This window comes from Anoplolepis gracilipes, chromosome 10 (genome assembly GCF_047496725.1).
Source record: "Anoplolepis gracilipes chromosome 10, ASM4749672v1, whole genome shotgun sequence".
Taxonomy (NCBI): Eukaryota; Metazoa; Arthropoda; class Insecta; order Hymenoptera; family Formicidae; genus Anoplolepis; species Anoplolepis gracilipes.
In genome coordinates this window covers 9554793-9582357 of record NC_132979.1, presented here as the reverse complement: position 1 = coordinate 9582357, position 27565 = coordinate 9554793, and the positions used below count along the sequence as shown (strand labels likewise).

General features: G+C 35.1%; 2 protein-coding genes and 2 pseudogenes across 2 annotated transcripts; 3 read left to right on the top strand and 1 right to left on the bottom strand.

Annotated features, from left to right (window-relative positions):
* The first annotated feature begins 332 nt into the window (after window positions 1-332).
* On the top strand, window positions 333-8551 carry LOC140670203 (proto-oncogene tyrosine-protein kinase ROS-like). The gene is made up of 9 exons (XM_072900772.1): window positions 333-534; window positions 1592-1671; window positions 2615-2702; window positions 2823-3470; window positions 4578-6031; window positions 6730-6819; window positions 6978-7201; window positions 7399-7866; window positions 8120-8551. The coding sequence occupies exons 1-9, from the start codon at window positions 419-421 to the stop codon at window positions 8477-8479; spliced, it is 3528 nt and encodes a 1175-aa protein (XP_072756873.1). The 5' UTR covers window positions 333-418; the 3' UTR covers window positions 8480-8551.
* A 2123-nt stretch (window positions 8552-10674) lies between these two features.
* Window positions 10675-11510, bottom strand: LOC140670357 (uncharacterized; annotated as a pseudogene).
* A 10995-nt stretch (window positions 11511-22505) lies between these two features.
* On the top strand, window positions 22506-23497 carry LOC140670710 (uncharacterized; annotated as a pseudogene).
* A 2114-nt stretch (window positions 23498-25611) lies between these two features.
* LOC140670356 (uncharacterized) lies at window positions 25612-26737 on the top strand. Its single transcript, XM_072900918.1, has 3 exons — window positions 25612-26257; window positions 26391-26563; window positions 26647-26737. The coding sequence occupies exons 1-3, from the start codon at window positions 25742-25744 to the stop codon at window positions 26735-26737; spliced, it is 780 nt and encodes a 259-aa protein (XP_072757019.1). The 5' UTR covers window positions 25612-25741.
* Window positions 26738-27565: the final 828 nt, after the last annotated feature.

Below are 27565 nucleotides of genomic sequence, written 5' to 3'. Positions count from 1 at the left end.
TGCGTGTATTTACTGTCCTTGATACAATATATTATACGGTATGCTATAATATGCTATAGAATTTATTATACGCATTATTTTGTATTAAGTTGAATTAAGTTAAATTATATAAAATGCACTAATTATTGATTTATCAGCAGTTATATGTATAATTTGATCACAAAAATCATTATAATTAATTATGAAAAATAGTCTTCAAAAATAACACATTAAAAAATAAACACTTAATTTATATATACAAGCATAAACTATATATGTTACAAAGTATCTATTAAGAGGCGTGAAGAAATATTGAGTCAATTAATGTATCTGAATCATTGAGGAGATCGTATCAAACATTGGTTACTACTGGTCACTTTAGTCGAGAATCACGTCAAAGGCGATCGAGTATAAACATCTACAAGAAAAAAAAGATATTATGTTAAAAATGTTAAAAACATTATGTGTTTCATTAAAAGTGTTAATACTAATAAGATTGACAATCGCGATTTCGGGAAATGTGGAGGATGATGTAACTCCGACAAGTCCCCAGGAAAGTATTTTTATTCATTTTCTTTGATCTAACTACATGCCAATGAGAGATTTTTACACAAAGAAAACTAAATATTATACATTGCAGATAACAGATTACTTCTTTTAATGACTGTATTTATAATTAAAGAGTTTTAATGGTATTAAAGAGTATATATACAATTTGTTAGTTTTTTATTATACATTTAAAAATCAATGTTATATAATATAAAATCAGACTTAATTAAGACGGTATATTAAAATTTAAATATAATAATAAAAATTTTTAATATAAATTAATTGATTCTTTGCTACACTGTTACATTAAATACATATGTGATACTTTTGCTAGACATGATTTTTTTATAATTTTCGAAATGTTTCTATTTCTTTAAATATTTATTTGTATTTATTAATTTATATATAAAACATACAGTCAATTAATTTTTATTTTACAATAATTTGATGTGGAAATTCAAAATTTTTGAGATAAAATAAATTACATCACGAAACAGCTACTAAATTCAAAGTAAAAGATTGACGCAGTGAAATTTTAAATTGGCCTTCAATTAGAACCAATAGACAAATCAATATGCACAATAGCTGTCACTATGCTATGCGTATTTATTATGCTATTTTTTATTTATCATAATTTTTTACATTTTTCTAAAGATAATGCAAAACATTATATATAATATTTATTTTAAAACACACTTTGAAATACATAATTCTGTTAAATACTAAATTTGTTGAACAACTAATAATGCAAATGCAAATAATGGACAGATCGACGTAAGTGAAGCAAAACAGTTCGCGGTTTTAAATATGAATTATTTACTTTAATTTTGAAATTTAACTTAATTTCTGACGCCTTATTAACAAAGCTAATAGTTATTTTAAAATGTTGAAAAGAGATATCTGTCGCATATTAATGTTCATATTTAGAATTTTGCTTTCATTACTTCATTGATTTATATTCATCTGCGAAATAAATTTTGATCTAATCGCTTATGTATTTTTTATCAAGCAATTCGATGAACACTTACAATGTAAATTATATAATGTATATTTTTCAACAGGATGTCTCAGCCTTTGAGATTAATGATCACTACATGTTATCAAACGTCTCTTCTGACAGCATGACTATATTAAATGAAAACGGTAAGAGTTTATCGCAGACATGTCTACATTCCTAAAATCTACTGATAAATTATGTATAATAAAACAAACTCTACCCAGATAACACAAGCTGTTCGAAAAGAATTAATTTTTATGTCACCAATTTTGAGTCCTTATTGAAATACATATAGAATACATTTTATAAGATGTATTTCAAAAGAGACTCAAAATTGATGACATAAAAATGAATAGCTTGTGTTATCTGGGTATATGTAAAATATTATCAAAATAAAATTGAATTACATAAAAGGTATGAAAATAATTTAAACTTCTTACTCAAGAAATAAAAATTAAATAAAAAAAATATCTTTTGTTAGTAAAAATAAAAAATATAAATAAAAAAATTCGTATCAAGAGAAAAAAAGTTAATGTCATTATTTTGCTAGTTACGTCGTTTATAAGCAATCACAAATTTTATATTTTTAAATTTTTTATTAATAATCAGTAATATTACAAGAACTGATAAAAGCACCGTAATCATTGAGAGATTTCTATTCATTACAATACAATTTATTTTTGCTGAAAAAGTTATATTTTAGAATAAAATTTTTTCTTTTTGATTAATTATATTAATTGTGTTTCTAAGTTTTAAAATACAAAAAAATTTTTTTTTTGTATTATTCAATTATTTTGAATATCAGTACTGTAGCTATTGGTTAATTTTTATCATACTTTGTTTATGTTTTCATTTCTTTCTTTATTTAAAGAAATGCTTGTCACTTGAATTTACTTATTATATAATATACTATTTTTTTTAGTTATATTTCAAGAAATTTTTCCACTATATTTTTTTTAGTTTTTGAAATCAGAACTCTTATACGTAATTATAATACACTAAATACAATTTTGAAATCTTTATAAAGATTTAATTTTATCTATACTCTCAATTCTTTTATATAATTATACAAAATTCTAAAATTTGCAGACATATTTCCAAGCGAGCCAACATTTCCCAGGGCATTCGTAGACTTTGGGAATAGATTAAACGAGAAAAATATTTCTGTGACATTCAGGTAAAACATTTTTAAGTTGTTACTTGTACTCGTATATAGAAAAACAACTTTGTCTCTAATTCTGTCTAAAATTCACTAAAAATAAAAAAAATAAACTAAAATAGCTTTCTTTCTTCATAGATGGAACAAACCTAAATTTACAAATAGAGTGTTACAAAAATACATGATCCAGTACTGGTTTATCGAGAACCTAAAGAAAATTGTGCATGTCGCTAATATTTCAGCTACACAACGCATATTGCAATACAAAGCATACAATTTAAGGTCTGATACAATGTACTACTTTAAAGTACAAGCGTATAATGAAGCTGGTGCCGGTCCTTACACAAATTTCATTAATGTGTCCACCATGCAAGAAAATCCGTTACCTTTATTATTCATCGCTTCGTTGGTTGATCCGCTGAAAGTATTAGATGTGGATTTGCGGATCAGCTTTCCACTTAAAAAATACAAAGCGCATGAAATCGTTTATTTAGAACTGGAACGTAAAATTTATTGGATCAGTAATAAGTCGGAATTAATGACATGCGATTTCGATCTAAATGCAATCGAAGTAAATAATTGTACAAAAATAACTGATATCCACCATTTCCCGAATAATCTCTGCCTCGATTGGGTGACACGAAATCTTTATTGGATAGAATATATCGACAGGTTTACGATTACGAAGCTAGACTTAGCGTTGTGGCAAACTGGAATAGTCAAAGACAATACTATTCTGCAAAGAAATAATACGATTGCATATTTAAATGTGCTGCCTCCTACAGGGTATATTAAATTTTATTTATCTAAAAAAAATAACTTTGTTTCTCCCCATACAGCATAGATCATTGCAATTACATTGCAGCAACGTTGTAACATTGCAAATTGCAATAAAACATTGCAAAAACATTGCAGAGATATAAATCTATAAAATATCAGCACAGTCGTTGCAACATATATTTCGGAAAAATTTCAAAATCAAAATTTTATAATTATATTTTTTAGAGTAAAACGTATAAGAAACATATAAAATATGAAAAAGTTGAATCTAAATAAATGTTTGCAATAATATTTATCTAAGAAATATTATATTATAAATTTATACACATAATAAATTATATGTAAATATATATATATATATATACATATATATATAAATTATATATATAATTTTATGTAAATTTATAATATATTTTTTAGATAAAAGATTATTACGCACATTTAAGTTCAACTTTTTTGCATTTTATGTGTATATGCTTCTGATATTTTATCATATATAATTATGTATCAGAAACAAAAAGTCTTATATGCAACATTAGTCAACGATTGCAGTAACAATGCAATATTGAAAATTCTTGATATTGCAATATTGCTATAATATTTTGTTGCAATCTTCTTAAAGGCGGGCATTTTAACGTTGCTGCAATTCCACAGCAATGGTGCAGCAACATTTTGCAGTAAATTTGTAATATTGCAATATTGCGGTGAAAGATTGTTGCAATTTGTATACAATCTTTCTGTGCTGTATGGGTCTTAACAAGTTTGCCTCATATGACGAAATAAATGATTTTACACGCACAGCTATTAAATTTATAAAACATTATTATATTTACTAACATTAGCGTATATCTACTGGTGGCCAAAGAAAATTATAACAGAAAACAACCATGTCTCAGTAGTGTCGCACAATAAGGACGCAAATGTGTTACAAATTTGTTTCATAATTTTCTATTAATGTGGTGACTTTTATTAAAGATCATATATTATAGAATCATAAACTGACGTAGAATTACAAAAATTTTTAATAATCACATAGATTCTGTGCATACGTGTGCAATATAAGGATAAAAAAATAATGTTTTATAATTAGAAAATAATACGCTTTTTTTCCAGATATCTTTATTGGCTAGAATTTTATTTATCAATTAAACCTGAAAAAATGCAATCGGATTTTAATGGAAAAAATATAAAACCGTTTTTGAAGAATAATTCATGTTCCTGTGCGTACAAAAAAACATTAGAACGCGCAATCATCATGCAGGTTGATTACACGAATATTGACAAACCATTAATGTACTGGATATGTCAAGAATCGAAAACTTACTTAATTGCAACAGACATTTATGGTTGTAACTGCAACCTGATTTTAACGGTTCAAAACAATGAAATGTCTTTCTTATATTTAACGATTGACAAGATAAACCTTTACTGGTACAACAATAAAACAATCTATATTTTAGAAAAAAAGTATGCACTTTTCAAAAGCAAAGAAAACAAAATAAAATATGTTCAAAAAGTAGGTAATTTAAAAACAAACGTGTATAATGTTATAGCTTTGAGTAATTCTTTACAATCACATCCCCCGACAAAATGTTTAGTACCTGACATAAAAGAATTTCAATTAAATTTTTTGAAACAAGTGACGATAACAACAAATAGCATTGTCTTAAACATTCAGAAGTCGGTTCCTACTAATGGATGTAAAAAATACAAATTACCCACTACTATATATATCATCTCCGTGCGCTATCAGACATGTTTGAACAATGATCTTGACGAATTCGACGAATTCTACGTGAAAACACACAAGCGGCTTTACGAAATACAAAATTTAACTCCATTCACAACGTACACATTGAAATTTGCATTAACTAATTTATATGTCGATAAATTATCGATGAAGTTGCAATTTGGGGAGGATATAATTCTAAAAACTACCCCTGGCAAGCTCAACGCGCCGGAAAATGTGACGGTTCAAGTTCTAACGCCTACTCTGGCGGTAGTCTATTGGATGCCACCTAAGAACATTAATTGCGTGGCAGTGACCTACGAGGTACATTGGATGTCACATCTTTTCCCAAATGGCACTCGAAAAACAATTACTCAAAAAGAGTACGACATACATCTTATCAATCAATCTGAACGTACGACAGATGGCAAGTTTTTCATGTCAAGCCATCAGTTGGTGCCAAGACAGGAATACTTGGTATTTGTGCGAATATATTCAGTTAATTTCAGCAATTTATTCATTGACAGTTTAAAGAAAAGTGTTTATATGTATCCGGAACCGAATAATTTGATTTTGAGCAAATCCAGTATAAATAGTATAAATATTTCATGGAATCTTAACAATAATATAACCCATTACACACTGAAGTACAAACAAAATCAAATGCAAATATGGCAAATCGCAAACAATACCGAGACAGATAACTATACAGTAAAATACCATATAGGAAACTTGCTGCCAGGAACTTTATATAAATTCCGTTTGATCCTGAGATATTGCAATTACGAGGAAGAATTTATATGGCCGTCTGATGGAGAATTTACTTTTGAAACACATGGTAACATAAATAAATGTATTACATTATCATGCATTTATTTTCGAGAAATGTTTTCTTAAATTTTTTAAATTAAAAATTTAAGTAAAAACTTTTAAGTAAAAATATGTATATAATATAAAATCTTTTAATTACTTAGCTTAATTCACTCTAATGCCATAAGCGTTTTCAGCCTGCATATTTTTATAAGCAAAATTGATATTACTAAATTTGTGGTTACCTTTAACAATTGAAGCTTCCTAATTGATGCAAAAAATTATCCTATAGATCGATCCTGAGCTGGCAGATGTTTCTGATTTAATAGGTACAGAAAACATTGTAGTCTCATTAAGTAAGCAATCCAGGAGCACTTGGAACTTCTTTTTACATAAAAATACAATATATACAAGTATTGCCTCTAGCAACTGTACCAGTTAAATTGGGAACCTTTGCGAACACAGATTTACAATTGACGTGTATAAATTGCAACGTTTAATTGTCAAAAATAATTTTAAAATGAGTAATTAGATTGATAATTTATTTGAATTAATTTGAATGGATTTGATTGAAAGTAAAAAGATTGGAATTTATAATTTAATGAAACAAAAAATTACTGGCAACTACAAAACAGATGGATCATTCATATCAATTTAACGTGCGGGCTGAAAACGTTTACGGCTTTAGAGACTGGAGTAACTCAAGCAATGTCATTGATTTAACAGAAATATTTGCTACGCATTATAATCTGATAATAATATCAACGATCGCGGGTCTCACTATTGGTGTATATTGTATTTGCCATTTGTATTATTGTAAGTATTTTTGATATAAACTTTAGACTTTAATTTCATATTTTTCTAGATTTATATATGTATAGAAAGTTCTGTGAAAATAGTTTACTTGTTGAAAATAATTTTAATTTTTCAATACGTAAAATTAATAATGAGTATATAATAACGTTATTTAACAGCATACCGAAAATGGAAAGAAAGTAACAATGAACAAGTTTCACCTTCAACAATGACCAACATCGAATTAGCAACTTTAGACGAAATACCTCAAACCGAGAACATCCAATCTAAAGCGATGTACGCTTCTAGATTGCAATTTAATCGAAACGAACTTACATTAACCATAGTCGAAAAAAAGCAAATTACTCTAACGAAACTTGTAGGTAGAGGTGCGTTTGGAAAGGTAAAAAAATAATTTTTTATGGCTTAAATGTATTCTTGAAGACTTTTGTTAATATTTAATCAGAAAATTTTGAAATAAAGACACATTCTTTAATAAAAACAATTTCAAAGTTAAAATTTTTTGTAAGCAGTTAATAATTTAAATTTATTTTTAACGTGTATTTTATCGACTTGTATTGACTATAAAATATCTTACAGGTTTTTCAAGGAACTGTCAAGGATTTAGAAGAACCGGGCCCAATGCCTGTCGCCATAAAGATGCTACGCAGCAATGCTTCCTCGCAACAGATAACGGAATTTTTTCGAGAAGCTAAGTTTATGAGTCATTCTCGCCACCCGCATGTTCTAAGATTGTTGGGAATTTGTATGGACGCGGATTCACCATGGCTCATATTAGAATTAATGGAAACTGATTTACTCGAATATTTAAGAGAGAGTCGAACATTGGATCCGTTAGATTCGCAAGCTTTGCGTCTGCAAGATTTACTCGCCATGTGTGAAGATGTTGCGCGAGGTTGTTGCTACTTAGAAAAATTGCACTTTGTGCATAGAGATCTTGCGTGTCGAAATTGTTTAATAACTTCGAGAAATCGCGAAAATCGTATTGTGAAAATTGGCGATTTCGGACTAGCTAGAGATATTTACAAGGATCAGTATTACCGCAAAGTAAATATACAATTATTTAATAAATAAAGTAATACACTTATAAACACTTAAGAGAAAATAAAACTTTGTTTTCTATTTTTACATTGTAATAATATTAACATTTGTAAATTGATTTGAAAAAGAAACTTTTTTTATTTTTATTAGTATAGTATATGTAGAAAAAATAACTTAACTTTAACTGCACCTATTTTTAGTTTTAAAAATATGTGGATGTTTTTGGCAAAAGATTTATTGCGCTAAAATTATGTTTTAGAGAGGAGAAGGTTTCCTTCCTGTTCGCTGGATGGCACCAGAATCTTTAGTGGACGGAATATTTACTTCACAAAGCGATGTTTGGGCATTCGGAGTGCTAATGTGGGAAATTATGTCATTGGGTGAGCAGCCTTATCCCGCCAAAAGTAATGACCAAGTATTAGAGTATGTGCGCTCGGGAGGCAAATTGCCGAAACCTCTCAACTGTCCACCGACTTTGTACGAATTGATGCAGCATTGTTGGAATGTGGCGAATGATAGACCAAACTTTGTGTTTTGTCTCAATAATATTGTGTCTTTGAGAAACAGCACAGAAGATGCGACACTAGCTCAGTTGATGTTATCAGAAATGGAGAAATAAATTAAATTGTAATTCTTTTATATGCATATCATTGCATAGTAGAATAATTTTTTGTGAATTGATTATATAGATTAAAGATAGAAGATTGCAAAATAATAAAAATATTGTTTTTACTTTTGTTATATTCTATAATACATTTACCATTGTATTAAATTATTAGTTTTATTAATTACAATGTGATTGTGTTAATCATATTATTATATAAGGTTAATATATACAGTTCAAAGATTGTAATGGTTTCTTAACACACATAGAAAAAATTGAGCAATTATGTGACAAGTTAAAAATAATTTATATTTAGTATATTCTATGTAATTTACAAGAAAATTTTTGCAAATAAAATATTAAGGATGCATATTAATAATATAAGCTTATTCTATAATTTTCTATTTAGAAATAAGCATGTTTTTTATAGTTATTTGATTTCGTCAGATTTTATAATAATTAAATTTGTATATTGTAAATTTTATCTTTATTTGTTACTTTTTATGTACGCATTTAATTTAAATAAGAATATATTTTTGCAAGTATAAGCATGCGACAAAAGAAATGCTCATTGTAATGAGTGACGAGGATTCTACAACTAAAAGTGTGCTTTTTGAGATGCAACTATAGATTGCTTCTTTCAAAGTTTTAATTGCGTATCAGTGAGCTGTCTTCTCGCCGCACGCTTATAGTCACCTGAATTGGCCTATTTTTTTAAAATTAGTTGTTTGATAATTATTGCGAAATTTCGGAATTGGCGTAATTGATTTAACTCTTAGGAGGATCATAAGGTAAGTTATCCATAACGATGATTAAAAATGATTCCCAGATTTTACTTTGAGAGCACGGGTTCTTATTTAATAGCTCGTGGAATCACTTATGGGCAGTACTCATCACGTACACAAAGAAAATTTTATATTAATCTTTAATATTAATTTTATATTAATTTTAAATCATGTTTCAAATACTTCAAGAATAATTATATCTAATGTGTCAAAAGGGTCAATAATATGACAGTATTCTCGTCAGTGCTAATAATAAAGTCATCTTATTTGGTTTAAATCCATATTATCATAAATTATAAATCAGGAATGACCGTTTGTGGATTTATACACCCATGCACGATGAAATATTATTAAAAACGATCAGCAATGAATACATTTTTGTAAGTATCAAATAAATCTCAGGGGCCAAAAATAATTAAAGGACAATTATATTATCGATTATTTTGATACATTGGAAGTAATTATCAGGGAATGGAATAAAGTTAGCTCTGGATAATGGAATTTTTTTTAACAACTGCAAACATATCATAATTAGATATAAGTTTATTATTTTAAAACATAGAAATTTATATGTCAAATATGTCTGTTATCAATGCTAAATCTAGCAATTTCTTTACGCAAACGAGAGTAAATAAAGTTTACCTTAAAAAATTCTATAACTGTAAAGTAGTAATGGGGCAGGTATGGCCCGTCAAAACAAACCCCCACCACCGCGCCCTCGGGCACCGCGGGGGGTGTCTGGTGTTTTCCCCCACCACCACCGGGACTGACAGAAAAAAAAGTGGTGGTTGGAGGGGGAAGGGTTCGTGCTCAGGTAAGAAAAATTTATTTTTTGGAAAAATTTTCTGGTTTTCTCGGGACTTGAACCTGGGTCCTTCGTATTGCTGATCCTGGTCCTGGTGTGTTGAGCTAAATAAGAACTTACTAGAGTAAAGGTTAGATAAGGCATTTATGTTACGTAGTGGGGCAGGTATGGCTCTTGGTCCGATATCGGTTACGGAGACGGTAGTGGGATGGAAAAGCACGTTCTGCACGTGGGACAGGTATGGCCCGTCAAAACAAATGACGTCACATGGTAGTTGACCACGTATAACGTCATGCCTGTGAAAATGAAAAAAAGATAATAACACAGGAACGTGCAGGTTCTGTCAAACGCGATGGTATAACGCAACGAAAGAAATAGTATTATCGGTGTCTTATATTACGATGAGCGCCTATTGTTGAAAGAGGTTGCGGAACATCCCCTTTCAACAATAAAAGTAACGGAACTACTTATATGTAAAATGGGAAAGAGGAGTGGGTGAAAGAAATCGAGAATAGATTTAAATGTACAAATATGTAACGTTTATATTTAAAATTTTTTACAAAATCAAAATTATTCAAGAAGTTTTTACAAAATGAATAATTGAAGAAAATATTCCTGGGATAATGATTATAATTTTCGTTTTGTTACTATCATATGTACAATTTGATTGAGGTAAAGCGAGATTATTTCTAAAAATGTTATTTCAAAGTATATATCGAGAAATGATAAATCTTTTAGCTGAATGCGAACGTTACGTTCTATTTCCTTGCTATTACTATTGATCAGAAGTTTTATAATACTGCTATTAATGTTACTATTGATAGGAAGATTTATCTCTATTTCGTTCATTAGATATCGCGAATTCGTTGACACTGTTGGAAATTAAATTTAGTTGATTCAAACGAGCGTTTACACATCCAACTATATTTTCCAGTCCCAGAAAGGTTGCTCTCTGCATTACTATCGCAACGCTGTAAGTTTTCCGTTTTTTCGGTGTAGGCCCGTTTGCGTTCGTATCCTCGATGTTTTTGGAAGGAAGATCTTCTTGCACGTTTTCGCGATACGCTACTAGCACAGCTCTAGCACCATATGCGGTAGTAAAATTTATAATTATTTTGTCGATGATAATCGTACTCTGTTTAATTTTATCACCGTTTAAGTACAAAGACATCTGTTCCATGTTTTCTTGAAATTTCTGCCACGATTCCATATCGAAGCAAATTCCTTCAGCGCTATGAGATGATAATTTAACAATCGGTAGAAAATCCAGTTCCTCTCCATCCGACGCCATAAGGCTCACATGAATTTTCTTCGTATAGGATGAATTCAGGCCATATGTTGTAGATAACAACATACGTTGCAGTTCGATTTTTCCCACGAAATTGCATTCTGACTTAGAAGCGCTGACTGAATACAAGGATTTCTTGAAATTTGAAATTTCCTTACGATTATCCATGATAGCTGCTTCTGCGTAGAAAATCAAAGTTCGAATAATCACGCACAGAATACAAACAAAAACAACGAACTTTTACAGTTGAACTTGCTAGTTCGGATGGCAGGAAACGACTGAACTTAATTTTCCCGAATACTTAAATTAGAAAGATGAAATAGAAATGCGGTAGGGAAAATGCGCGCACAGAATAATAAAAAATTATATGTGTATGAAATTTTAAATCAATATAAAAAATAGATTATAAAAATGTACGTTACTCTCCATAACTTGCCTGTGTTGCGTCTAAAGTTCAGAGAATAATATTTTTATAACGTAGTTTTACAAAAATCGTAAAAAATATAATAAAAGAAAATTTTTCATATATATATATATATATAAATAAATAAAATTGTATTCAATATAAATTTAGAGAAAGAAATTCTAAAGAGTGCCAAGAAAAAAACAAAACCTTGCGTCACATATAAAAGTAATAAAAAAAAAAAAATATTTATTTATTGCTTGTTGGTTTTTCCAAAATTTTTTCACGACATATTTCTTATAGCTAGCCGCCGGGAAAATAAAGAAAATAATAAAGATTACTTAGCGTAACAAAAAAAAAAAAAAAAAAAAGGAATAAGTGTTTATTGCTTGTTGGTTTTTTCCTATAACGTGCCGCCGAGAAAATAAAAAAAATAATAAAGATTACTTTGCGTAACAAAAAGAAAGGAATAAGCGTTTATTGCTTGTTGGTTTTTCTGAAATTTTTTTCACGATATATTTCTTATAAATAGTCGGCGAGAAAATAAAGAAAATAATAAAGATTACCGAAATTTTTTCACGACATATTTCTTATAACGAGACGCCGCGGAAATAAAGAAAATAATAAAGATTACTTCACGTAACAAAAAAGGAATATTCGTTTATTATCGAACGTAACAAAAAAAGAAATGTAAACATGGGAAATAGATTATTTCCAAAATTTTCTTTAAACTTACCGTTAATCCATCATAAAAGAAGAAAATATAATAATAAAACATTCTTTCGAAAGTTTTGCATTGTATTGTCCTATCGCATTTTGTTTAACAATCCGACCAATACAAAATCAAAGAATTTTCCCCTCTTCCTAAAGAGCCGTTTTCTTTAAAATGTATAAATATGGTTCTCCGTATTGGAAAAAGTACATTTTAAGTTCCGAATTTGAATTTTATCCATCACGCGAGTTACAGTGCAAATAATTAATTATCATGTCGAATCTTAAAAACGTTGTAGAAATTTGCCTTTCACTGGCACAGAGTTTATGCGGCCAGAAATTTGACAAATTGTTATCGGGATTAACAAGCGACGACGAAAAAAATTATAGCGTCTTCGAAAAGTTCGCTGGCGAGTGTCCTAGCGTGGTGCTCGCGGTATTATTCCGCCTAGGACATTTTTGCAATTTTCGCGAACTTTTGAATATCGCCGGAGAAGTTATCGAATCGCGAATCTGTTTTGATGAGGAAGAGAGCGATGCTGGTGGGTACATAGAATTTCTTCGGCTGCATTTTCATCGATTTCTCCAGAATTTGAATGGTAAGTTTTTATTTTTACTTTTATCGGGTTTAAAATTATAAAATATGTTATTTAAATCAAACAATTTTTAGACTCAACGCGTCCGATCGCGATCACGAGAGTCGAAGGAAATCGTCTCCCTCGAATAAACGAAGATCGAACCGGAAGATTAAGTTTACGCAGAAAACGACAAGCAGGCACGTCGCCAGAGGCGGGACCTTCACGTAAGTTTTAACACATATTTTATAGCGTTGATGAAAAACAAAATATTATTTTTCAAATTTTAAAATACCGTACATTTCAGGACGGGCACGCATAGTATTAACTCCAGAACCTCCTGTTATCGATTTAACGGAGGGGGACACAGAGAATGACACAGAGGAACCGCTTTCCGGAGAAGTTAGCTCGATTGACGAAGTGGTCATATTCTCCCAGATTGCAAGTAAGTAAAAAATATTACATCGAATAAAAAAAATAGCGCGAAAGATTTTTTAAACAAGAGAAATAATACAATATTTTTTAGATTACATTGCAGCAAACGAAGAAGTACGGAATGAAGACCTGATGGAGGGAAATGAAGAGGCAGAAATAGTATCGGGCAAAATGATTGAGGAGGAGGAGGAGGAGGAGGAGGAGGAGGAGGAGGAGGAGGAGGAGGAGGAGGAGGAGGAGGAGGAGGAGGAGGAGGAGGAGGAGGAGGAGGAGGAGGAGGAGGAGGAGGAGGAGGAGGAGGAGGAGGAGGAGGAGGAGGAGGAGGAGGAGGAGGAGGAGGAGGAGGAGGAGGAGGAGGAGGAGGAGGAGGAGGAGGAGGAGGAGGAGGAGGAGGAGGAGGAGGAGGAGGAGGAGGAGGAGGAGGAGGAGGAGGAGGAGGAGGAGGAGGAGGAGGAGGAGGAGGAGGAGGAGGAGGAGGAGGAGGAGGAGGAGGAGGAGGAGGAGGAGGAAGAGGAGGAAGAGGAGGAAGAGGAGGAAGAAGAAGAAGAAGAAGAAGAAGAAGAAGAAGAAGAAGATATAAATGACGTGTCGATGATAGAAGAAGGTAATAACTTAAAACATTCTTTAGTTCTTCTCTTACGTTTAAGTTTTATTTTATTTGAAAAAATTTTACTAGAAAACTTTTACTCAACAACTATCATCTCCGACATTTCATACACGCCGGTGTATGATCCCTAAAGATATACCGGCGTAACAGACGGTTGAAGGGAGAAGATTAAAACGAGTAAGTTAGCTTAACATAAATAATAACGTAATAATTTTACATTATTAACAAAATTTAAACGTAAGAGAGAAATATTTTACGAAATATTTCATCAAAATAATTTAATTATTCTTATTTTTCACAGTACAGATCAGGGGTGGAAGAAGCGGCAAAATACAACCTCAACAAAATCAACATCAACAAGTACGCGTAGGAGAAGAAGAAAATCACTCGCATACAGATGAGGAAACACTTGACGCTGTGGAAAACGAGCCTGATAGAAGAGAAGAGGAGGGTGTATATACTGGCGATCAAGTAGAAAATAATTTTAGAAGTATTGTATTATTATCAGAAAACGTGCGCCAATTTAGAAATTTCGGTATAGAGGGACACGAAATTAGTTTTCGTATCCGACCCGTACCCGAGGGAACTAATGTATATAACTGGCTAGAGAACGCGTTTCGGGAACTTCACACGTACGTAACGCGTTCGTGCGTACCGGGTGATTACGTCGGGATGACTTTTGATTCTGGAAATTTTACGCGTGGACCCGCAGGTATATCGTTCCGACCATTTCGCGACTTACGAGAATATTTGGAATCTTGTAAGTTCGTTAGTGCAAAGTTGCGACGGTCATGATATAGCTCTAGCGTTTAATATCCGCGTTTCTAAAGTTACTCCTCCTCAGGGAAGCGGACGTAACGCACTTACACGGGATATTATTGTTAAGCGTTCGATTTTAATGATTTCCAATTCGGACAATTTATGTTTCCCTCGTGCGCTTGTATCCGCTCAAATCTTTAACGAGCGTGGAAATTTGCGCACGGGAGAGTTACATGAAAAATGGAACGCAGTGAGACGACAAAACTCTGTGTTACAACGCGACTTAGCGTTGCAACTTACGAGGAATGCGGGTGTCACGATTCCTGAGGAAAGAAGCGGAATTCCCGAAATCGAACGCTTTCAACAATATCTCGCCAGGGATAATATTGCTATAGTGATATATAATATCGTTACTTTTGGTCGGGGCGGTAAACCGTTGTACAACGGGGTTGAATTCTTAGCCTCTCTACAGCGAGAGACAAGAACGTGCTTAAATATATTATTTCATCCGGACATAAAGCATTTCGACGTAATTTTAAATTTAAGGGCCGCCGCGGATGGGCGAGGATACTGCGTTCCGTGTAATTTAAGTTATCGCTCCGATAAGGGGGAGCATCGATGCTCTAACAAATGTCCGCGATGTATCGCGATGCCGCCGTGCGAGCAAACAGATACGCCACATATTAAATGCGATAATTGTGGACGGGGATTTTTTAATCGTGAGTGCTTGGAGCGTCACCGCGCGCGGAAATCATACGATGGAAAATCGCAAAAAAGCGTTTGCGAAATTGTATGATTTTGTAACGATTGCGGCCGGTTAATTCAAAGAAATAAACAACACGAATGCGACATGGCTTATTGTACCGTGTGTCATTCTTTACAATCGCTGAACCACTTTTGTTATATGTTACCTATTCGGCGCGGCGATAATTCCAATCCTTATTGTGCGGAATTTATCGAAGAGAATGGGGAGCAACAACAACGGAGGTACGGTGGTGAAAATAATTGTATACCCGCACGTAAAAAAAGCCGCGTAGCATTCGTGTTTTATGACTTTGAGACGAGGCAAGATGAAACGCTCCAAGGTACCACGAATGTAAAAATTCACGTGCCTACGCTCTGCGTCGCTCATCAAATTTGTGAGTCATGCGCGGAAATAAATAAAACCTCGATGCGATGTCGTTGGTGCGGGATTCGGGAATATATATTTCATCATAATCCCGTACAGGAATTTGTAGATTTTGTAACGCGTCCGACAAAATATTTTAAACAAATAATTTGTATCGCACATAACGCTAAATCGTTTGATGCTCAATTTATTTTACATCATATCGTGGAAAACCGTATCTCGTTAGAGCCGCAAATAATTTTAAATGGAACAAAAATAGTATTAACGGTGGGACGTACAAAATTTATCGATAGTGTTAATTATATGCCGATGCGTTTATCCGAATTACCCAAGGCTTTCGGTCTGACGGATATTTCGAATAAAGGTATTTTTCCTCACTTATTTAATATTATCGATAATCAATCTTATGTCGGTCCACTGCCCGATGTACAATATTATTCACCTGATTCTATGCAGGTGAAAGAATGCGATAAATTTTTGGCATGGCACTCGGAGATGACGCGTGCGAACTACGTGTTTGATTTTCAACGCGAAATATTGGATTACTGCCGTAATGACGTAGATATTCTTAGACAAGCGTGCATGGCTTTTAGAAAAATCTTTTTACAGCGCGGGGATGTGTGTCCATTCGAGGAATGTACAACTATTGCTTCTACGTGCATGAGAGTATTCAGAAAAAACTTTTTACGCGAAAGAGAGATAGGTGTTATTCCTGCGGGTGGTTACAGACGTGTAAATATTCAGTCGCGCAAAGCTTTACAGTGGTTAGTGTGGAAGGAGCGTGAGCTCGGTCGTCGCATTTTCCACGCAGAGCGAAGCAGGGAATATCGTTTACCCGATGGCACGCTTGTCGATGGGTACTACGAGTCTGCGGAAAACGGGGTAACGCAATATTACGTGTTACAATTTCACGGATGTTTCTGGCATGGTTGTCCGAGATGTTTTCGAGTCAATCGCGATAAACCGCTTTCGTCAGATCATACAGATACAATCGATTTACGTTATGAGCATACCGTCGCAACGACATCGCGTCTTCGAACACGGGGATACAGGGTGATAGAGAAATGGGAGTGCGACTTTGATCGCGATATAAATGAAAATGTTGAGATGCGTGAATATTTACATCATCAAATGTTAGACAACGAACCGCTCGATCCTCGACACTCCTTCTACGGAGGGCGCACGGAAAATATTGTGACGCGCTACGAGATTACGGGAACGGAGAAGATACGTTACGTTGATGTATGTTCACTGTACCCGTATGTGTTGAAAACCGGTGCTTTTTCGATCGGGCATCCAACGGTATACGTAGGCGAGGAATGCGCGGAATTAATCAGAATATCGCCGGGATATAATTTCGACTCGGTCGAAGGAATCGTTCGTTGCAGAGTACTCCCTCCCTGCAATCTTTTTCACCCTGTATTACCCTATCGCGTGCAGGGTAAATTATTATTCGCATTGTGTCGTGCTTGTTGCGAAACATTTTCTCAATCCGTGTGCGCTCATGAACCTTTCGAACGCGAATTCGAAGGTACATGGATATCGTGCGAATTAAAGAAAGCTATTGAGAAAGGTTATTTTGTGATAGAGGTTAGTGAGATTTGGCAGTATAATGTCACTCATTATAATCAAACCACGCGCCAGGGAGGTCTATTCGCCGGATATATAAACACATTTTTACAATTAAAGCAGGAGGCTAATGGTTGGCCGAGCGAATGCACAGATGACGATGCTAAAGAGCGATATCTTCGTGAGTACGAGGAAACAGAAGGTATTGCTCTTGAGAAAAATAACATCGTACACAACCCCGGTTTACGTTTGGTCGCGAAACTAGCGTTAAATTCTTTTTGGGGAAAATTTGGTCAACGCGAAAACTTGCCACATACTGACATCGTTAAAACGGAGCAGAAATTAATGAGCCTACTCACTAGCCCGCAACACGAAATAATCGATATATTGCCCGTAAACGACGAAATAATATATGTTTCGTCACGAATGCGACAAGAAGCAATCGTACCTTCGCCCCTTACTAATGTAGTAATAGCAGCTTACACAACGGCACAAGATTAAAATTATACGGATATTTAGAAAAATTAGAAAACCGCGTTTTATATTATGATACCGACTCATGTATATACGTGAGTACCAGCGATCCTCAGGAATACGAACCGCGTACGGGTAATTTTTTAGGCGATATGACGGATGAACTCGCAAACTACGGCGAGGGTAGCTACATAGAGTCGTTCGTATCCGGTGGACCGAAATTTTACGCGTATGTGGTTCGTACACCCGATGGACTCACTCGCGAAGTTTGTAAAGTAAAGGGTATAATTCTGAATTTTGAAAACTCGCGCTTAGTTAATTTTATTAGCATTAGAGAATTATTATTACAAAAAGAAAGAGAGGAACAGGCAGAGGAACAAGTAAAAGAAACAACCCCTGAATCGAGGATAAATCTTCGGTTTAAAGCCATTCGGCGCACAGTGTTTCATGATATAATTACGCGTGATGAAACAAAAAGATGTGCGCTTCTGCTATTAAAACGAAGATTTATAAAAACAAAACGATATTCTCTACCGTACGGGTATTTATCAGAAACTTGATAGATATTAGCATACTTTCCTGTTCACTCCTCTAACTTTGTGTGTAAAAATATAGAATTGCGCACGTTTTCCGTCCACCCTGCGTAAAATATAAATATTGTCAAAATGTAAAGTTTTGTAAAATAAAATTTTAGTTTTAAATATAGCTGTAATTTTTTTTTATAATAAAATATAAATCTTAGTTTAGTTGAAAAATGTAAATATAGCTAATAAGAAAAATGCTATGTAAATGCATATATAAAAATAAAAAATTTATTTTTAATAAAAATACTGCTCCTATTTCCTCCCAACTTTTTATATTTTTTAGTTTTATTAATTTAGTTTTTAAGTGGTATATTTTTTATTTAGTAAAACAATAATTTTTTTAAAATAGCGCGTACGCTCAATCCCTTGTTATCGCGAGCATATATATGCTGGTGAGAGCATTTTTACTAAAGTTACAGCTTATCACCGCGCCATTACGCTCAGCGAGATATTCGCTAGCGCGAGCACGCGACCGCCGCGGGTGGAGGGCCCCGAAGCGCGAATAAGCTTATTCCTCTGCATTCCAACGTTTAACATTAAAAATTTATCGCGCATGCGCATTTTTAACAAGCTTATTATTATTATTATTTGTAAAGGTGACGATGAACTTATTTCATTTATAAATTTGTGTATAAATGCGCAATCGCTCATTTTGCAAAATGGATGTATGCTGGAAACATCCTTGGACGTCGATCGTCTGCGGACCTACGGGATGCGGAAAAACGATTTTCGTGGAAACTTTCCTTCGAAGTTTATCAATCATGTCCAATGTACGATTCGAGAGAATTTTATTTTATTACGCCGAGTGGCAAGATGCGTATCAGCGCCTACAACACGCTGTGAGTGAAAGAGAAGTAGAAGAGAAAAGCGCGCGAAGAAGCGAATACTTTAGCGGTAATAATACTTTGAGAAACGCGAAAAAAAAATAATCGAATTTCGAGAGGGATTGCCGCGCCCGGAAAAATATTCCAACGATTCACTTTCTCCGAAATTGGTAATAATCGACGATCTTATGAGAGAATCATCATCGTGCGACACTATCGTGGATCTGTTTACAAAAGAAAGCCATCATAAGAATCTCAGTGTTATTCTTATCTCGCAAAATCTGTTCCATCAGGGGTGTGGACAGCGTGACATATCTCTCAACGCGAATTATATAGTTGTTTTCAAAAATCTGCGTGATCGTGCCCAAATTCGTCATTTAGCACGTCAAGTATATCCCGACGACCCAAAGTTTATGGAAGAAGCATACTACGACGCAACCTCGAGACCGCATGGGTATTTATTGCTTGATTTGAAACAATCTACTTCAGACGAATATCGATTTCGGGCGTGTATCTTTCCCGACGATTCGCTGCATTACGTCTACGTACCTCGTAGATCGAACAATAGAGGAGGGAGTATATAAAAGGAAGGTGATTACATACGCATCTTGCCAGTCGCGCTATTACATCGTAATGGTAAAAGAGAATAAATATCCTTCGTCACCGGCGTCGCGGAATTCGTCGGACGGAGCAATAAAAACTGCTAGACGATCAAATCAATCGGCGAGCGAAACGCATGTCTTTTGAAAACTTTGTGCTATCTGAAAAAAATCAAAGAGTGTCTTTCTTACGCACTGCAGATAATAAACAAATAAAGTGCATACAAGAGTGCGCTTATAATACGCTCAAAGGAAATGTACCGCTTGGAAGTAACGAAAAAAGACGATTAGCCAAGCATAAAACCATCTTACGACGCGTCGCGACAAAACGAGGTAATTGGAGAGGCAAAAGAAAGCTACTGGTACAACGGGGAGGATTCTTACCCTATCTTATTGCTCCTTTACTCGAGGTTATATTATCACGGATTATCGGGAAATGAAAAATTATACAACTTTTTATATCAGCTTTTTTTCAGAATAAAAAGTAAAGCATTAACGATTCCGATATTTAAATAATGGAAAGAGCTAAAAAAATGGTTTTAATTTCTACGGAAAATCTCGAGAGAATGCAGCGCATGCAACATCAACATCATCCGGAAATAGCACCCAGCGCATTATTGTCGGATAATTCGATAAAACAAAATCTGGAAAATGTTAACGAAAATAATACGGTGCAGACGCCTGGAACTACTTTATCGCGACTCGATATTGAGATGTGCCGTATTCTTAATCTCGCGACTCCCCGCGACGAGGGGGAAAGATGGAAAATGTATAAGGAAGTACTTCAACGTTATCTTCACTTTGTTCGAGCTGCGAGAAAACGTTTACGCAAAAATAATGACGAGGTAGATGAAGAGCAGAACGAAGACATGAAAGATTTGTATGATGACGATAACGATGAACTTTTGGAAACGCAAACTTTAATTAGCAGTGACGGTAACATTAGCGATAGTAATGCTAGTAGCAGTTTCGGAAAAAAACGCGCTTAATCGGTGGAAATGATAAAACAAATAGTCGTCTCCGTGCCGAAATCTTATCGCGACAAAGCACGCGCTCTATTGAAATATTTGATAGACACCCCGGAGTCTAAGATTAGCTGGGATAGACGCGGAGTTGTGACTATAGACGGTAGTCGTAACGGGATCGAATATCTCGGATCTCATAAACGACGCGATACGGGAAAGAAAAACCGTAAAAGCAACCGGAAGAATTCAGTTTGCTCGATTATTGCACGATATAAACACGCCTTCCAATCTCATAGATAATCGCGATTTGTTACGAGTTCATCGTATTAAAAATCCGTTACCTCGCGGGAGCTCCACTCCGAAGAAAACTCTGCGCTCAAAATCATACACTCGTAAATTAAACGAGTCCGACGCAGACACGATATTTGTATCCGCCGGCGAAGACAACGCCGATGAAACATTAACACACGATAACGAAGATTCTCCGTCGAAAGGGAAAAAACGTTTACTCGACTGGATGAGACTCTAATGTCGGAATTCGAAAAACTGTATTACGACCCCTCGCACTGCGCAGGGTATTCCGCGGTGGACAATTTAACGCGAGCCGTTAAACCGAATTTTAGTCCCAACAATGTTCTCGATTGACTTAAATCGCAAGACGCGTACACGCTGCATCGACCGGTACGACGAAAATTTCCGCATTTACATTATAACGTGACAAATATCGACGATTTGTGGAAAGCTGATTTGATTGATCTCCGTAATCTCAAGAGCTATAATGACGGTTATTCCTATTTACTCGAAGTAATCGATGTGCTTAGTAAATTTGTATGGGTTGAACCTTTACGTGACAAAACAGGTATCTATGTAATACGAGCTTTTGAGCGTATATTCTCGAAAAGCAATGGTCGTCTACCGGTTTGCCTACAGACCGACAAAGGTAAAGAATTTATAGCGCGTCCTGTACAAAAATTCTTAAAAGAAAAAAACATTCGCTTTCGCGTAACTCGCAATCCTGATATTAAAGCAGCTATAGTGGAGCGTTTTAATAGAACACTCAAGGAACGTATGTGGCGTTATTTTACGCATAAAAATACACGACGTTACATAAATGTTTTGCAGGATATCGTTCACGCTTATAATCACACGCGTCATTTCAGTATCAAAATGCAACCTGCGGTCGTTACGCGGGAAAATGCCCGCATTGCACGCGAAAATATAACTCTTCGTTGGAAAAACGAGAAATGCGAAAAACAAAAGGTTAAATATCGCGTTGGCGAACTCGTGCGAATCAGTAGAGCAAAAATCACCTTCGAGAAAGGATACGAGGCAAAGTGGAGTGAGGAGATATTTCGAATTCATCGGGTTCTTGATTGGCGAAAACCGCGAGTGTACGAACTAAATGACTTAGCCGGCGAGGTCATAGACGGTATTTTTTTACGAGCAAGAATTAGCCCTAGTTGAGAAAAATTTACAGGAGGAAGAATTTATCGTCGATCGCGTGATAAAGAGCAGAGGACGTGGTGATAATAAACAGCTGTTAGTTAGCTGGCGTAGTTATCCTAGCAAGTTCGATAGTTGGATTCCCGCTTCAAGTTTAACAAATCTTTGAGATGAGGGAGGACCAATTTCTACTGGTTCTTCCGAGCAATAGCAGTATGCGTTATTTTCCGGACAATACTACCTCGTCATTTATTACGGAATTGCCTCAATCGATACAGTTACACGGCGAAGGGGAAGTCGCGCTCAGCGAAATTCAATTTCCCAATACTTTTTTTCATATACAACGCGGTGAGAATATACTCACATTCGCCGATATTGACATTCAAGGTAACGAGGAAAAAGATTCTGTGATAATTTCGAGGGAAGACGAAATACGGGCTGGCATTTATAAAAATATGGACGAACTTCTCGACGCGATTAATACGACGTGTAAAGGAGTCAGTTCGCATTTTCGTCTGGATCGACGGGGGTTATCCGCCGGTAGTATAGAGTTTTACCTTGAGTGTGATGAAAATAAATGTAAACTAAATCATTATGTAAACTTTTCCGATAAACTACGAATACTCGGTTTAGGGGATGCACTTTATAATGCTCTTAAGCGGGAAGGACGATACTATACTATGCTTACGACGTATAATCCTGATTAAAAAAAAAATCTACATCAATTTTTGTTAAACTCGGTTTTGAAAAGGGACACTTTGGATTCTTTAGTTACGAACCCTGTAGTTTGGCTCGCGGTATTCCCGATAAACTATTCGTTTATTGTGATATTTGCGAACCTTACATAACAGGCGATGTGCAGTCTCCTCTTCTCCGAATAGTGTCGATCGAGAGGCATGATCGCGATTACGAGTACGGAACGAATCAAGTGAAACATTTCTCTTCTCTGCATTATATCCCGTTATGACGAACAAATTTCAGTAGGATTGAAATCGATATAAGAGATCAGTTCGGAAAAAAAATAGCATTCGAATCCGGAACATCGACTGTGACGTTACACTTTAGGCAAACCCGTTAATATTGCGAACGTCGGTGTCATAGGGAAAAAGATAAAAATTAAGTTCTCAAATGCAACATGACAGACTACTACGAGTATTACAATTTACAAAGCGGCAAAGGTGGTGAAATTCCGAGAGTTTTCGTCGGCGCACCTTATCAACGCGGTCATGGAATCGGAAGTTTTCTAAGAGGATTATTTAGACGTATACTACCTTATCTAAGTAGAGGAGCGCGTGCAGTAGGGAAAGAAGCTTTACAAGCAGGTGTTAATAATCGGTGATATTGAAAATAATATACCGCTAAAGGTGTCGGCCGAAAACCGTTTTAAAGAATCGCGCGAAAATCTCAAGAGAAAAGCTAAAGAAAAAATAAGTAGTCTGATGAAAGGCTCGGGATATAAGACAGATGCGAAAATGCACGCAGCTCAGTTTCCTTTCGCCAGGCTTAACGCGCGTATCGTTAAATCCGCGCTAACGTCGTCATGTAAACGTTGGCAATCAGATAAGAAAAGATTACCGAAAAAAACCAAAGCGCGGAATAAAACATTAAAAAGCAAGGGGAGAAAGAAAAATCGCAAGTCAAAGAAAAGACATAACTCCTCCGCGAAACGTCGTAAAACTTCTAGAAAGCGCACCGTATCCGACATATTTTCTTAAACGATACTACGCTAAACACAGTAGACAACGAAAATATCGGTAAAAGATATTGATAAAAATTTACGGTAAATAATCATGTCTTTTCTTCATACGCATTCGAGTGTTTAAAAAGTGAACTCGATCTTTTTTCTTTACCACCCACGCAGACTAGCATCGAAAGTTCACAATGGATCTATTACAAACCCGTCAGCTCGCTCTCGGACGACTCACCGATAGAATTCGTCATCCCAGGCCATGGAGAAGAATATTTAGATCTCACACATACCATGCTGAGTCTTCGAGTGCGCGTGGAAACCAACGACGACCTCGCGCCGCGAACGGGAGATACCGCCGCCGCCACAGAGGTCAAAGTAGGACCCGTAAATCATTTACTCCACTCCATCTTCAATCAGATCGACGTGTATTTCAATCAAAAGCTCGTGTCGCCTCAGAACAACGCTTACGCGTATCGCGCGTACATCGAGGCGTTGTTAAATTACTCTTCACCCGCAAAAACTACCCATCTAACCTCGAGTCTGTGGGACGCGGATACACCCGGATACATGGACGATCTATTGGAATCAAAAGGCAACGCCGCGTTCGTGAGACGAGCTCGATACATTCATGGAGAACGAGCGCTAGATTTTATAGGACATCTTCATTGCGACGTTTTCAATCAAGACAAATTTTTAATTAACGGCGTAGAAGTACGCTTACGACTCGTACGAAAGATTCATTTTGTCTCATGGAAAGTAACAGTTTATCGAAAATTCATATATTGGATGCCAGCTTACTTGTGAGAAGAACGAAAATAAGCGCCGGGGTGTTATTTGCATACGCTAGAATGTTGAGTAAAGTTACTGCCAAGTATCCACTTACGAGAGTCGAGGTTAAAACTTTTACGATTCATAGCGGGGTAATGGCGGAATCAATAAATAATGCAATATTAGATCAACTACCGAAACGAATAATAGTCGGTTTCGTCAATAATAAAGCATTTAATGGTGATAGAAAATTAAATCCGTTTAATTTTAAAAATTGGGGTATAAATTTCTTCTCGATGTATGTCGATGGTATGCAAATTCCCAGTAGGCCGTTACAGTCGGTTTTCTCGGTTGAAGAACCGCTTTATGTTGAAGCTTATCAAACGCTTTTTTCGGGGGTATCCATTTTTTGAATGAAGGAAATTCTATAAGCAGAGAGGATTATTTCAAGGGATATACGTTATTTGCTTTTGACCTTACACCCGATTTGTCCGCTAATTGTGCCGGCCATTGGAATCTTGTGAAACATGGAAGTTTGCGATTAGAAGTGCGATTCGAGAGAGCTCTCGCCGAGACCATTAACTGTATTGTTTACGCAGAGTTCGATAATGTGATAGAAATCGACGCGTCGCGTCAAGTCATCGTCAATTTTTCCGGCTAGTTTATCTATGCACGATTTATGCCTCGTAGTGTAATACTCGGTTAAAAATTCCCCCTCCAATTTCAAATAAAATATCGATATCGCCGTGTTTTCCAAAATCGTGTATTGTAACAAAAGAAGATTTAGTTTCATTCGAGACGTGAACGCGAGCGTTTCGTGAAGAGGTTATACTTTGTCATTGCAAGCACATAAATTTTCACAATATGGACATAGTCATCGACATACAAGGCTTCCGTGATGTCAACGATAAATTTATCCCAAAGGAAGTCGCTATTGTCTCGATTGACGCCCCAATCGTCGGCCATTGGATTATGATGCCTCTACATCCATTTGGAGAATTATCCGCAAAAGCAAGACGAGAAAACAATTGGCTCTCGCAAAATTATCACGGTATTGAGTGGTTCGACGGTGAAACTAATCTGAAATATTTTATTTCACATTTGCGCGAAATTACAAGACGTGTGCGTTACATTTACGTTAGAAGCAACGAAAAGGCAAGCTACTTGCGGAATATACTTTCCAGAGATATAAATAATTTGGAAGATATCTCTCCGCCATTTAAAAACTTATCGTCAAAAGAAGAAGACGGACGATATTGCTGTTACCACGAATTTTGGAATTTTGGAATCTTCCGTTGCGCATTACACAATGCTTATAAACTAAAATACTGGATAGTCACACAAAATAATCGTGATATCGACGTTACGTTTAGTACTCAAGTTAGTTGTAGTACTGAGAAAGATTGTGAAATATACTCCGAGAACACGGACGACGAAATCGCCGAGGAAATCGAAAGCAAAGATTATGTTTTTTGTGACATAAATGAAAATATTAAATCGAGTAATGAAATAGAGAAACAAAACCGAACATCTAATTGAAAAAAAAGAAGAAGAAGGATTTGTGAAATTGACGAAATCAAAGACGTTGCTGGATGAAAACAAGTTCAAAATTACTAACATTACTACGCAAACCGACATTGAAAACCCGAAAGCCGATATTGATAAAATCGCATTCAATCAAAAGAGGTAAAAACCGACGTTATTCAAATAATACCGCACGTTCGTTCGCCTTTGTTGGAAAAAAATGAATTCTTGCAAAATTTTGCAAGCACTCCATCATCTCGATGCCAGACATGTGGGAGTGTATTCTGCCGACAGAGTTCCGAGGGTGTGGACGAGGTCGACGGTCATCGTTGTTAACACCGACAACCATACTCGACCTGGAGAACATTGGATCGCTTTCTTCCTCGATAAATACGGTACAGGCACTTACTTCGATAGCTACGGATTATCCCCTTTGTATTCCGGATTTTTACTCCGACTGCGGCGAAATTCTACCATCCACCATTGGAACACCCAGCAATTACAAGGAATTTTTTCTCAAACTTGCGGGCAATACTGCTGCGTATTTTTATATTATATGTGTAGTGGTTACGATCTTAATCAGTTTCTTACTCTTTTTACCGAAGATTGCGAACGTAACGATCGCTTGATTGTAAGATTATTTAATAAAATTTTCTTTCACGAAAAACGTATTAAACATACCGACATGTAATGCTTAAACATGTAAACCTTTGTGTAATAAAATATAAAAAAATACATTGTACTATTACTTAATAAAAATTAATTATTACCTTAATTATATGTAATAAGAATCTTGATTTTTGTAGTAAAAATCTGCATCAATAAATGTGAGCAATTTTATTTTTAATCATCTATTTCTTTCACCCGCTCCTCTTTCCCATTTTGCATATAAGTAGTTCCGTTACTTTTATTGTTGAAAAAGGATGTTCCGCAACCTCTTTCAACAATAGGCGCTCATCGTAATATAAGACACCGATAATACTATTTCTTTCGTTGCGTCATACCATCGCGTTTGACAGAACCTACACGTTCCTGTGTTATTATCTTTTTTTTCATTTTCACAGGCATGACGTTATACATAGTCAACTACCATGCGACATCATTTGTTTTGACGGGCCATACCTGCCCCACGTGCAGAACGCGCTTTTCCGTCCCACCATCGTC